This window comes from Quercus suber, unplaced genomic scaffold, assembly GCF_002906115.3.
Source record: "Quercus suber isolate HL8 unplaced genomic scaffold, Cork oak 2.0 scaffold_49, whole genome shotgun sequence".
NCBI lineage: Eukaryota > Viridiplantae > Streptophyta > Magnoliopsida > Fagales > Fagaceae > Quercus > Quercus suber.
In genome coordinates this window covers 2,044,357-2,058,713 of record NW_027069514.1, presented here as the reverse complement: position 1 = coordinate 2,058,713, position 14,357 = coordinate 2,044,357, and the positions used below count along the sequence as shown (strand labels likewise).

Genomic DNA, 14,357 nt, shown 5'->3' with positions numbered 1-14,357 from the left:
AGTATTAAACAGTGCTTTAACCTTAACAAAAGGCTAATACAATTGGGAATTAATGATTAGAAGGATCTAAAAAAAAAAATTGTATTAAAACTTCATGATTGTTTGTTGAGAAGAAAAAAAATAAATAATAACACTATAAAGTATTATTAAACGGTGATACATTAGAAGGATCTAGAAACCCTAATAACAAAACAAAGCGCAAAGACTTGGGAGACTTTGAGGGCACTATATATAACCACATACACACATACATTGCCCTTTGCATATCTTTCTTTTTCTTCATTCACTCTTGCCTCTGCTGCTTTTAGGTTAAAATTAGTATTCTTCTCAGATCTACGAAGAAAAAAAGCAGCAATGGCGTCGGAGACTGAGACGTTCGCATTCCAAGCCGAGATAAACCAGCTTCTCAGCTTGATCATCAACACCTTCTACTCCAATAAGGAGATCTTTCTTCGTGAGCTTATCAGCAACTGCTCCGATGTACTCTCTCTCTCTCTCTCTCTCTCTCTCTCTAAACCTAGTTTTTGTTTTAGGGTTTTACTTGTTTTATGGGTTTTTTGTGTTTTAGTGTTTAAAGTTTGTTGCTTTACATAATATGATTGCGAATTACATACATGGTTTTGCTTTTGTGATTCTGGGTTTTTTGTTTTTTTGTTTAAAGTTTGTTCCTTTATATAGTAGGACTGTAAGTTACATACATGGTTTTGGTTTTGTGATTCTGGGTTTTGTTTGTTTGTTGGTTAATGCTATTTGTTTATTACTTATGTGGCTATGGTGTCTCACTGTGTGCCAAGCTTTTACTTGAAGAGGGTCTTGTAAATCGAAGCATTATTGGTTAAATAGGTGGATGGTAATTGATTTAGAGAGACATGTATATTGAGTGTGTGTCAGTGATGATAGTTATGGTTTAATCATTATTATGTGCAAAAGGGAGATCCTAATATGTTTTGATTAATAGTAAGCATACGCTTTGATTAATTATACATGTTGCCAATCTGACTAGTTTGTTGAGGATCCATGGTTGTCCCCAAAATTTTAGGACTAAGGTTTGGTTGTTATTGTTTATATTAGTATTAATCACTCTTGTGTGGAATAAGGAGGTTCTAATATGTTTTGGGTTTTTGGGACTAAGGCTTTTGTTGTTGTTGTTGTTTATATTAGTATTAATCACTCTTGTGTGGAATAAGAGGTTCTAATATGTTTTGGGTCTGACCTTTGAAATAGGCTCTGGACAAAATCCGTTTTGATAGCTTGACTGATAAGAGTAAGCTCGAGGCGCAGCCTGAGCTTTTCATTCATATTATCCCTGACAAGGCCAGCAATACTATCACCATCGTTGACAGTGGAATTGGAATGACCAAGGCTGGTGAGTTTCTCACTGTTTTCCACTGTTATAATGTTATTTTAGAATCCTTGGGTTCTTGTATAAGATAAGTTTCCTTTTTTGTGTTTGTGTTTGTGTTTTTGACTGTTGAATTTGTTTTTGTTGTTCACAGACCTGGTAAACAATCTTGGAACCATTGCAAGATCTGGAACCAAGGAGTTTATGGAACACTTGGCTGCTGGTGCGGATGTTAGCATGATTGGGCAGTTTGGAGTCGGGTTTTACTCTGCTTACTTGGTTGCTGAGCGGGTGGTTGTTACCACAAAGCACAATGATGACGAACAGTATATCTGGGAGTCTCAGGCTGGTGGTTCTTTCACTGTAACTAGGGACACTTCTGGTGAGAACCTTGGAAGGGGTACTAAGATCACCCTTTTCCTCAAGGAAGATCAATTGGAATACCTTGAGGAGCGTCGTCTTAAGGACCTCGTCAAGAAGCATTCTGAGTTCATAAGTTACCCAATTTCCCTTTGGGTGGAGAAGACTGTAGAGAAGGAGATTTCAGATGATGAAGATGAAGAGGATAAGAAGGAGGAGGAAAAGAAGGAGGAGGAGGAGGAAGGTAAGGTGGAAGATGTTGATGAAGAAGAAAAGGACAAGGAAGAGAAGAAAAAGAAGAAGATCAAGGAGGTGTCCCATGAATGGTCATTGGTCAACAAGCAGAAGCCCGTCTGGATGAGGAAGCCAGAAGAGATCACTAAGGAGGAGTACTCTGCATTTTACAAGAGTCTCACCAATGACTGGGAGGAGCACCTTGCTGTGAAGCATTTCTCAGTTGAGGGTCAGCTTGAATTCAAGGCTATCCTCTTTGTTCCCAAGAGGGCACCTTTTGACCTATTTGACACAAAGAAAAAGCCCAACAACATCAAGCTCTATGTCCGCCGTGTCTTTATTATGGATAACTGTGAGGAATTGATTCCTGAATATTTGGGTTTTGTGAAGGGTATTGTGGATTCTGAGGATCTGCCTCTCAACATTTCAAGAGAGATGCTGCAGCAAAACAAGATCCTCAAGGTTATCCGCAAAAATCTTGTCAAGAAATGCATTGAGCTCTTCTTTGAGATTGCTGAGAACAAGGAGGACTACAACAAGTTCTACGAGGCATTCTCAAAGAATTTGAAGCTTGGTATTCATGAGGATTCACAGAACAAAACCAAAATTGCTGAATTGCTTCGGTATCACTCCACCAAAAGTGGAGAGGAGATGACCAGCCTGAAGGATTACGTCACAAGGATGAAGGAGGGGCAGAGTGATATCTACTACATTACTGGAGAGAGCAAAAAGGCCGTAGAGAATTCCCCATTCCTTGAGAAGCTGAAGAAAAAGGGGTATGAGGTTTTGTTTATGGTTGATGCTATTGATGAGTATGCAGTGGGTCAGTTGAAGGAGTTTGAGGGGAAGAAGCTTGTCTCTGCAACCAAGGAGGGACTCAAGCTTGAGGAGACTGAAGATGAGAAGACTAAGAAAGAAGCATTGGCTGAGAAATTTGAGGGACTTTGCAAGGTGATGAAAGACGTGCTTGGTGACAAGGTTGAGAAGGTGGTGGTATCTGATCGCGTGGTGGATTCCCCCTGCTGCTTGGTTACTGGAGAGTATGGATGGACAGCAAACATGGAGAGAATTATGAAGGCTCAAGCACTGAGGGATTCAAGTATGGCTGGTTACATGTCTAGCAAGAAGACCATGGAGATTAATCCTGAGAACCCCATCATGGATGAACTGAGGAAGAGGGCTGAAGCAGACAAGAATGACAAGTCAGTGAAGGACTTGGTTCTATTGTTGTTTGAGACCTCTCTTCTTACATCTGGCTTCAGCTTGGATGAGCCCAATACATTTGGCAACCGAATTCACAGAATGCTTAAATTGGGATTGAGCATTGATGAAGACGCCGCTGAAGCTGACACTGAGATGCCTGCTCTAGAGGAGGCTGATGCTGACGCAGAGGGTAGCAAGATGGAGGAGGTCGACTAAATCTAATTCGTGTTGATGAATTTTGCAATGCCTGGTGCTGCTTCTTTGTTGGAGTAAACATGCTGATGCTATGTTAGAGCTTTATGGTTTTTTTTTTTCCCCCTGTTTTCCTTTCAATTTTAGAGTTGATTACAAGTGCAAACTATATGCCCTTACTTTATGTTTCAACTTTTAAGATGTATGCTGATATTTATTTTTCTACTCTTCTTCCTCAAGTTGATTTTAATTTGCCTTTTTTTTAAAAAAAAAAAAAAAAATTTAAAATACGTTTGTTCGTGGCAAGACTTGTTGGGTTTCTACAATATTTTCTGACTGCTGTTAGGTATTCCTGAATGATATTGAAGGACCATAGAGCCCAAAGGTTGAGGGATTGTTAATTAGTGCCTTCTTGGTTATGTTTACAAATAGGCTCAAAGCTTCTGGGGTGGTCCAAAAACTACTAGTTGCAATAGCCCAAAGGAATTAAATGTGAGGTCGATTCTTTTTCCTTGCCATTGAAATTTTTATGGCCGATGGTTCTGAGAGCATCGTGCCAATAGAGTTCAGGTGCAAGCGTGGCCAGGTTCTTCGTAAACCTTAAACCTTAGGAAGTTCTTTAATTTTTCTTCATGATCAAGCTTAGTCATGATATTTTGAAAATGCTCTCAAAAATTCTAGTTGCCAAGCTTCCAGGTTCTTCAATTCTGATGTTCTTTATCATTCATAATTGATCAAATCAAAGTTATGTCAAATGTTGTAACACAAAAGTTATCCATAGAATTTCTGTCTTGTAAATTTTATTAATAACTTCGCTTTAATTTTGGGTAATTTTTATGGCTTATTTGTGTCATTTTTGTGTGCAACAAGAAGTCTATCTTAATAAAATACCATTAATCATAATTAAAAAAATAAAAAGTTTCTGCAATTTCCAAAATTCTGCTTCTCTTTGTTTGAAAAGGCACATTTGCCTCACAATAATAACATAGCTTGAAAAATACACAATCGGTAACAATTTCCATTCATTGTATCATCCAAGATAATCTGCTGAAAAACATCAATGCAGAAATGGTACCATACACATGTACACAAATGACCTGAGTGCCAGTGTTTACACAAACGGGGACAAAAAAAAAAGGGCGCTTTGCAATTCTTTTTACTGAAAAAGATAGTTATACAAACCTACAATAAGAAAAAGGAGGGAAGCCAAGGCTACAATTTCCAATCAGTTTTTTGCACTTCTGCATTTAGTTCACCTCATCTGCAAGTCATGGTATACTTTACAAAGTGCTAATAGCACAACCTCAATTTGATCACGAGTATGGTGAATGCCAGAGAATTCCTTTCCCCTCTGATTTCCAGTGAAGCAAACAAACACCGAGACCAACCAACAAACAAATAGCTCAAACCCATCTGGTCAAAAGCTAAAATGATTGAACCAAATGGGGAGCAACTTTTGTTCATCGAGAATGTAAAATAAATAATTAATCCTCTCTAATGATGAACCTTTGCACAGAAAAAGCTACATTGGCAGGAAAAGAAAAACAAGCTCTTCCAGCTAAAGACAATCAACTTGATGTCAGCGATAAACTCAGGTGTCATCAACTTGTGAGTGAAAAACAAAACTTGGGAATGTTGTAGTGATATCTCTGTCCAAGAAAAAACGGATGGATGTTAGCATCAAGAGCTTGAATTTAGAAATTATTCATGATGGAGAGGCCATCATGCTCTAAACATGACATGAGCAGTGAAATACTAGAGTCTATAATAACAAATAACACGCGTCCCATCAGTCTTCCATCTTTGATGACATATTAAGTGATTCTCATTTGTGAACATAGAGCTGTTATAAATAACTTACTTGAGATATTGAAGAGTCATGTTTTTCAGAAGGGATGGATGTCGTAAAACAAGGTTTCGCCACTCTTCCTTGTCAATCTTCCCATCATGCTTAGTATCAGCTTCCTCAAATGTCTAAAATAACCAGAACACTAACATATATGTGAGAGGATTACAATTGCAATATCAGTCATATATGCATCCACAAAAGATTGATTAATTCTACACATCATCCATATATGCATTCACCACAGGAATTTTACTGCTACAAAACCAATGGTCTAGTATTATAGAGTTGGCATTGGCAGATCCATCTTGAGGAATTCAGACGTTGGAAACTCCATTTGTTAGTTACACCAGTTGCAATGTGTCCATCTTGAGGGTGGATTTTGTGGTATTCAGATTCTTCAATCATGGCAAAGAGAAAATTTCAACAAAAATAATTTCTACTCCAGAATTTTTGGATGGAAATTACCATGAGAACAGATGATAACTATGTGATATTTACTAACATAGAAATTTGCTTGCCAAATTGGTACATGGTTGCTTCATAATCAAATATTAAAATGGGAGAGAGAACTGTTTTATGTTATAGGGTTGCCCCTGTTACATTAAAATCATTTAGCTCCCACTTTAATAACATCCCCATGGGGATTTTCAGTGTCATGCTTTATTACCAAAAAGCATGCTCTACTACAAGTAGTTTAATGCTAAATGCTTTCCTGTAAAATAGTTGTTTATTATGCTTCCTTGTCAAAACTCCCCATTGTAAATCCACATTAATCATGCATTTTTTAGAACAAATAAAAACTATTCAATTGAGCAACCTTTTCCTGACAACTTCAAGAAAATAGGCCTTCACAAATGGTCTGTTGTTGGATCATATCCCTTTTTCTTGTTTTAAATAAAAGAAACAAGCAACATGCCTTCGTTTTACTTCCATTTTTTTTCAAGAAGAATTGATTGCCATGCATGAAGCAATGTGGCTCTAAAAGGAAACATTTTTGTTTTTAATTTGTTACTCACACACAGTGGGCCCTAACCCAAGATCTCACCCTCTATCCCATTATTATGGGAGGATGTTAAGAACATATTTTGTGTAATTGGCTAATCCTTTGACAAAACGCACTTTACCTGTATTTTGGTAAATCTAGGATGTGTTTAATACTTGAAAAAACATGTTGTTCAAGTCTAGTATTAAAGCCATGAAAATTGGACCAAGAAACAAGTGAAGAAAAGGTGTTCATTAAAGCTGGACAGATAGCTCGACACCTGCGGACAAATAGCTCGACAGCTGCTCGACACCTCTTGATAGCTGGCTATCTATCGAGCTTTTTACGGTGTTTTCTTATCGCAATCTCGACACCTTCTTGACAGCTGGTGGATCGATCGAGAAATCTTCTGTTTTCTCGATAGCTTCTCGACAGATAGCTATCTATCGAGATTCAAAGCTCGACACCTCCTCGACACCTCCCGATCAATCGAGGTTACGGGAAATCAGAATTTTCAGATTTGATTTTTGGGTCAGGCTTTTGTATTTGTGTAGGGTTTCTTCTCTCACAACCCTAGACCTATATAAGGCTTATTTTAAAGGCCGTTACATAAGAGAATACAAGAAGAACATATGCAAAAGGTGACCGATGTCTTATTCTCTCTAAAAGAAGCTACTGCGTCTTTGCGCCTTAGGGTTTTGTAACCAAGTGCTTCCTGATCTTCATTGTTGATGAAGTAAAGAATTTTGCAACCAACATTCTTCTTCCTTAAGTTGGCGAGTAAGTCACATATTGGGATTCATGCAAAGGAGTTAGTCACGTACTGGGATCCGTGCAACATAAAAAGGGTGGCGTTCATATATTGAAGAGTTCAGAGAATCTGAAGAGGTAAAAGGTTTCTGCTATGAGTTCATCTACAGGGATTGTAGAGTCTAAGGACAAAAGTTTTGTACTATATTTGAAACTTCTCTTTACTATAGTGGATTGCTTTTCGGGAAGGTTTTCCCCCAGGTTTTTTACTGTGAAACTGGTTGGTTTCATTGGTTTTCCTGGGTCATCATATCTCGTCTTATTTATTATTTCCGCTGCATTCATTATTGACATGATATTGATGTTTGTTTTTTTTTTTTTTTTTTAAACAAGTTTTATTCATAATAAATCTAATTAATAACTTGGGTTTAAAACTTATTAATTCTATTAACCGGGGTCTAAATTTCCCAACAGAGGAGAAATTGCCTATTCAGCTATAGCTCATTGGCAACTTGGACAGGAAACATATAATACTGAGAGCAAAAATAAGTCAAAACACATGGACTTGATCTAAAACATATATAGCAATGATCAATATCATTAAGAATTGAAATGTGAATTGAATTAAAAAAAGAGAAAGGAAGTACCTTATCAATTATGCTTTCTATCACATCATCTGAAAGATTCATTCCAGATTCAGCAAGCGTGGCCACTACCATTTGCTTTACCTATTCATTAATATGATCAACAATCAACTCTCTTTAGATGCATGCCCGAGTAATTTTTCTTCAAAGAGAGTAGAAGAAAAACTAAAGTTGTGGCAGGTATGAGATACAAAGTTAGGCAAATGCATCATTAATAAACTCATATGAATCAGTTCCAAAATTTTGATGTAAAAGCAATTTAGAAGATGGAAACAGCAAAAGGGTGAAAGTGATTTTATCATCATGATTGGTCCATGCAAAAACAGAAGGTGTACTTCCACTTTCAGTGTGGTTGGGATCAGCCTGCTGCACCGGCCTAGCTGGCCAGCTCACCAGATCAAGTCCACTGCAACCAACCTCTAAACCTACAAAGCATGACTCTACCATTGCAAAGGTGATATTAATTGCACGTGAAATCTTCATTCATTGCTAGGGAGGCTTGAGAATTTTGAATCTTCCCATAAGTGGGTATCTGGCTGCCATATAAGTCCTAAAAGAGTTATTTTGACCTTATCTTCAACAATGTATTTAGAAGTGAAACATGAGAATCTTGACTTTCGAGAACTTGTAGCTTCACATTGGAAGCTGTGAGGTCCTTTATGAAAGATTCATCACTTATGTGGCCTTACTTAGTCAGCCCTTTGCAAAGCTCACCCATTCAAAGCCCTAAAGTTCTAAGAGGCCCCTATCATGATTAAGAATGAGCCAGATTATGATTTCAGTCAATCAGTCCTCCACACTGATGCTTCAAATATGTAAAAACTCTCTATTATATGCCTTGTAGAATGGCACTTATATATTCAGCCTTACCGATTCAGCCCTCTGCAAAGCTCACCCATTCAAAGCCCTAAAGTTTAAGAGGCCCCTATCATGATCGAGAATGAGCCAGATTATGATTTCAGTCAATCAGTCCTCCACACTGATGCTTCAAATATGCAAAAACTTTCTCTATTATATGCCTTGTAGAATGGAGGAAAAGAATACACGTGACTGAACCTAAGTAATCTATGGAAGATCCATTGCCAACCCCAAAATTTTGGGACTAGGGATTTTTTGTTGTTATTCCACGTATTTCCAGGATATGCAATTTTTGTTCAGTATTCTTATTTTTTATTAAAAAACAAAGAAAGAAAGAAAGAAAGAAAGGATTTCATATGAGCAATGAGCCAATGAGTGCCCTAATAGAAGTTTAGATAACTCCATTGTCACCTCAAAGAAGTATAAAATAGTCGGAGAAATATTTTGTCAACCACATTTTAATCTCCCACGGCTATTATCCAGAAAACTACATTATTCTAAAAACCCTAATAAATGAAAAAAAAAAAAGTTATAGAAACAACTAAATTTTCCATTTTTAAAAGATAAAATGCTAGAAATCATATAGTACACACACACACACACAGTTTCTGTAGATTAAAATGCCAAGTACATAATTAGTTTTGCAAGGGTAGTTGACAAAATATGCTATATTCACTCAACAGCAACTAAGAGCAATACCTCCTGTCTCTCGATGAATCCTTGCTGTTTGAGATCATACAATTGGAATGAAACTGCAAGAAGGGAAATGTTATGCATCCCCACCACACAATCATAAGGCAATCACCAAGAGAGAAAGGGCTAACAAGAGAAAAGCTAAAACAGAAGAATTGAGCTATGACACCCCCTCAAATCCCCAGTAAAAAAAAATTATGAAGGCATAAAACAAGAATTGTACTCAAGCTACAGCTCCCTATCTCTCCACTAAATCAAGGCATTTAATTTGAAGGGATTTAATAATTTCTGAATACTTAGCTGATACTTACACTCGATCTTATCATCAATTGGTGCATTGGGGTGAAAGACAGAGAGAGCACGTGCAAACTCTTCAAAATCTAGTATCCCATTGTGCTTTGTATCAAACAAGTCAAATACCTACAAAATTAGAAAAGCACATGGTTATAAATAGCACAAATCTTCTTTTTTTGGCTGAGGCACAATTACTTTCTTAGGGCTCATGAATGAACATGTGTTCATAAAGGATTTCATGTAAATTAAGGCAAGAATGTCGTTCAAGCAGTCAAGCTTAAACCAGCCTGCCATGGGTTTACATCCCAAAATGGGTCCAAAGGTTTAAAGCCAAAATAAGGTCGATGAACCTGTGGGTAGATATTTTAATTATATAACATGTCAGCAGGTCTACAAGATACAGAAAGGCATTCTAAGAAAATAATTTCATGTCTTCCAGGTGAAAAAAAAAAAATTATCTGGGACATAAGCGGATCAAAGCCAAACCAATAAAAACTGAAGAGTGGATATATAAAAAAGGAGTACCCGATCAGCAAATAAGCTTTCCTTTTTGTTTGTCTTAAATAAGGCCAGTTGAAATTCTTCCTGAAAGATAACATTAAGAGGACAACCATTATAAACACAAGCGAGATAATTCATAAGCAATATATATCAATACTCAAGCGAGATTATTTTTCCAGTTCAATAGGAGAGTTGTCATTACATTTAAATCAAATAAAACAAAGTCACTTTCTGCTTGAAAGTGCAAGGAATATAATAAAACTCAGATATAACTAGGATAGTGGTGTACATTACAGCATTTGGTACCTTATTGATTAACCCGTCATCAATTACAGCACTGCTTATCCTCTTAAACAGTTCATACAGCGCTTCTATCTCACTTACACTAACTGCATTTGAAGTAGGAAAATTTAAAAATCTTAGCATGCTCCAAATGTTTAAACTGCTTCATAAAGTGTAAAGATATAACTAACTAGCACAGATCAAATATTGGAAAATGCAGTGAGGTGGTGTTAAGAATCACTTAGGATATCAGCGAGGGATCACATCACCCATGAGGACCTAGATGTGCCCCTGGGGCTATTGTTGCAGCATGTAGAAAATTGAGAAGCAAAGTACATCCTTTCCCTAGTTTTAAGATATGCCTTTTTTTTTCCCAGATAGGTTAAAAAAAGAAAAGAAAAAAGATCTTGAAACAGCTGAGCAGATTCCCATTAAAGAGGCCTCAGGTAATATCAGTTTTTTTTTTTGATCAATTTGTAATTTGGAAATAAAATGAGCTGTTCAAGTGTTCATAATCAATAATATTATTAAAAGAGACAACTCTTCCATAACTTATGTTCCCAGGCAGTGGCGGAGCCAAGATATTAATCCAGTGGGGCAAGGTTAAAAGACAAGATTAAGAGCAAATAATTCTAAAATTATTAATCAGAATTAATAATAATAATAATAATAATAATAATAACAATAGCAATGTAATTGTAATACAAAAAATTATTTAAATATAAATAATAATTTTTTTTTCAAGTTTATTAATTTTTTTTTTTAGGTTATTTTCCCTAGCTTATTAGGTACAAACTTTTCAAAATATCACTTCTTTCTAGTTAGAGTATATTAAAACTTTACTTTAAAATAAGCCAAATGCGCTACAATTTTAAGCAATCAATACAAAAAAATTTCAAACATTAAATTTGATTACTTAAGAGTAAATTAAGAAAATAATTCAATGTTATATGTGCATTGATTGTTTAAAAAGGAAAAAAAAATTAAATAGAATCTAACATTTCCTTCTCTTTCAATTATTCAAAATTTTAGTTTGTAACAAAAACCCTAAAAAGTATGGACAAAGTTAGCTAAAAATGGTTTGACCTAAGTTTTTTTATTTGAATTTTTAAATATGGCTAAAGGGAAGTAGAATGGGATTGGAGAAAAAAGGGGAGGGTCATGGAGTAATGTATGACTTACAAACCTTTTGCGTTTAATTTTTATACAATGGAAGAATAGAGCCCCATGTTCTATCACTTCCATATTAACATTTATACTGTTATTGTTCAATAAGATTGCTAAGAGACTACAGACGGAGTATTGAAGGGAGGGGGAAGATGGGAAGGTGCTGGGTCCAATTTAGTGTATCTAATTTCAATTGAAGATCATGTGAATTGGAGTTTTGAACAGAAACCCTTTGCATTTAATTTTTAGTTTTAAGTATTGTGGGAGGATTTCAAAGTGGTGGTGTTAGTTTTTAGTTCAACACAGTCTAGTAAATTTGGTAGCTTTGTTGATATTGTATGGAGCAAGTCAAAGGATTTTTTTGGCAGGATCGGGCAATTGCCCCCTCTTGCCCTCCCTGGCTCCGCCATTTTTCCCAGGTACACTTCCTGACATCTATAACTGGAAAGTTTATCAAAGAAGGCAACATACAGACTGTCTCTCTTGCAAGAGCTTCTGGATCTTCAAGACCCTTGGGTTGCTTATATATCTCAGTGTCACAACAATTTATGAAGGCAGCACACAAACGCTTAACACCGTCTAAGCACTGCACCATGATCTTTTCCAGATGTCAAAACACTCCATACCTGTGTACAAGGAAAAGCTAATTCTTGAAATATGAACTCTCCAGCTAAGAGAAACCCAAATACTAGTCATTAATTGAAGAGAACAATTTTAACCTTTTTTACTTCTACAGCAGACCCATGCCTAAATAGTGAATGGTTAAGGAAACAAAGAGCACACCCCAAAAAAAAAAAAAAAAAAAAAAAATCTAGAATGCTTATAACAGCTAGTTTACTCTTGCCTAAACTTGCAAAAAATTATCAGCATTTGCCGAAATTAAAATTGTATTCTTAAAGACACAGGACTGTGATGAGAGTATATTGTCCTACATTAAAGCATAAAGGTTATTTGTGGCACATTGATGTGTCATCAGCCCAGTGAGTTTGATGAAAGTGACAATAAATAGTGGAGGTGATTAACTGAAAATCAAGTGGGTTATCAAAAAGCACCGCTGGATAAAGGAAAGGCAAAAAATGGCTATGATCATAAACATATATATCATCTTTATAATCCTGATTAGAATGTCCAAATTAGCTGACATCATACGAGATGAAAATATGCATAATCAGCACACACACACACACACACACACAAAAACCCCGTATTTAGCAGATTTTTACAACAATTTCCATTTTGTTCAGTTTTCTGATACCCTTCCATTTCGCTCATTTGGAACTAACAATCTTGATCTCAGTCATGAATCTACTTGAGCTTTATGCATTAATATCTAATTTATTATTATTTTTCTTTATTTCAACATTACTTTAAGTTCAATTAACCAAAAGTGATATTATTTAAAAATATTACGAAACAAGTAAACTTTTACAAATATATTTCAAACCATTCCAATTTTTCAGCCTTCTAGTGAAGCTATGATTTTTCTAGAGACATTTTTCACATCAGGAATCCAGAAATTAATAAGCTGATGGAATTGGCTACCCAAATATTGACTTCATATGGTAACATTAACTCCAAACAGAGGGACCTTGACATAATGCATACAAATGTACTGTTAACATTCCTTTGTATATATAGCATGCTCATTAATGCATTACTCTTTTTCCACACAATTACTCTTGTTTCGCACTTTGATAAAGTAAGAGTACAAGCAATCTAGTTGTAATTTAAATTTTGGGGTCTGAACAAGCTCTTGTGTTTTAGCACAAATCTGAGCTTTCAAAAATAAAAATAAGCAAGCAATTGTAACAGGTGTCTAAAGAACATTGTATGCAACCTGAGCCCATTTTGCAGAATTAGATTCTAATACTGCTAACATATGTAGCAGCATCAATGATTACTTTGAAGTCCCACCCAACATGCAACAATGAAACTCAATCATTTTTTGTCACTATAAATACTTATATACATAAATATAAATAAAAGGAGAAGAAACATCAGAAACTTACAATTTGTTTTCAACCCTGGATTGTAAAAATCCAAAACTCCCCCCCCCCCCCCCCCCTTCTTCTCTCTTCTTACAAAACTAAGCAGATGTGAATAAATATTCCTCATACCATTTTTGAAATCAAAGGATGGAGAAATTCAACATGTGACAAAGGAGTCCAATCTATTCTCTTCGTCACCATGTAGATTTAAGAAATGAAATTTCAGAATCTAACAAATTCTTTAAAGTCAGCTGATATAAAATTTATGTTCCTTCTTCTCCATCCTCTGGGAAACAACATATTATAAATGCAATGTCATATTTCACTAATAGAGAAACTGCTAAGTTCAATAATAGATTCAAAATCTTATTCCAGCATGTGAAAAAGGAATCCAATCTGCTTTTTTTGTTGCATGACATAAATTAGAAAAAGGAACAGAAACATTGGTATCCCATCCTACATATCTTTTCGTTTTCCTCCATCTCAGCAACAAAGAAAGCCTATGTGGAACTGCAAATGCATGCACAAATGAAAAATCCAAGATTTTATGCATGGTGAAACTGCTACAAATATAGCAGAATCAATAACTAGTTTGACAAAAGAGAAATAACAGATTCTTTTGTTGCCGTGTAAATTAACAAAAGGAAGGTAAGCATTGGGACCTTATATAATTCGTACCCTAGACTGTGCTTTTTCCTTTTACTCTGTCCTCTTGGCAACAACCAACGCAAAATTGTGATATAAGAAACTCCCATACAACATATAAAGTTAAGCATAAGTACATAGCTGTATCAACAACTGGATTCATATTCCATTTGAAAACAATACAGAGGAAAAAAATCTGCTCCTTTGTTGCCACGTAAATTAATAAAGAAAACGAAACAGTAGGATCTTACTTCATTCATACCCTGGATCACTACAACAACTCAACATTCCTTTCCCACAGTCTTTCCTCTTAGCAACAAACAAAGTGTATGCAATATGACAAACATCCACACTCTTGGTGAAATTAAACCTA

The 14,357-nt window shown here is 35.7% G+C and overlaps 2 protein-coding genes across 3 annotated transcripts; one reads left to right on the top strand and one right to left on the bottom strand.

The window, feature by feature from the left end:
* Window positions 1-238: 238 nt before the first annotated feature.
* LOC112038792 (heat shock cognate protein 80) lies at window positions 239-3,556 on the top strand. Its single transcript, XM_024071645.2, has 3 exons — window positions 239-480; window positions 1,225-1,366; window positions 1,497-3,556. The coding sequence occupies exons 1-3, from the start codon at window positions 355-357 to the stop codon at window positions 3,353-3,355; spliced, it is 2,127 nt and encodes a 708-aa protein (XP_023927413.1). The 5' UTR covers window positions 239-354; the 3' UTR covers window positions 3,356-3,556.
* Window positions 3,557-4,321: 765 nt separating this feature from the next.
* Window positions 4,322-12,017, bottom strand: LOC112038793 (calcineurin B-like protein 3). 2 transcript variants are annotated; one of them, XM_024071647.2, is made up of 8 exons: window positions 11,823-12,017; window positions 10,209-10,291; window positions 9,927-9,986; window positions 9,419-9,527; window positions 9,114-9,166; window positions 7,560-7,640; window positions 5,193-5,322; window positions 4,322-4,980 (listed from the first exon to the last, which is right to left on the bottom strand). In XM_024071647.2, the coding sequence occupies exons 1-7, from the start codon at window positions 11,944-11,946 to the stop codon at window positions 5,218-5,220; spliced, it is 615 nt and encodes a 204-aa protein (XP_023927415.2). In that variant the 5' UTR covers window positions 11,947-12,017; the 3' UTR covers window positions 4,322-4,980; window positions 5,193-5,217. The 2 variants fall into 2 exon arrangements, with proteins under 2 accessions (XP_023927415.2, XP_023927414.2); XM_024071646.2 differs by having other exon boundaries at window positions 5,193-5,305; window positions 11,823-11,999.
* Between the last annotated feature and the right edge of the window lie 2,340 nt (window positions 12,018-14,357).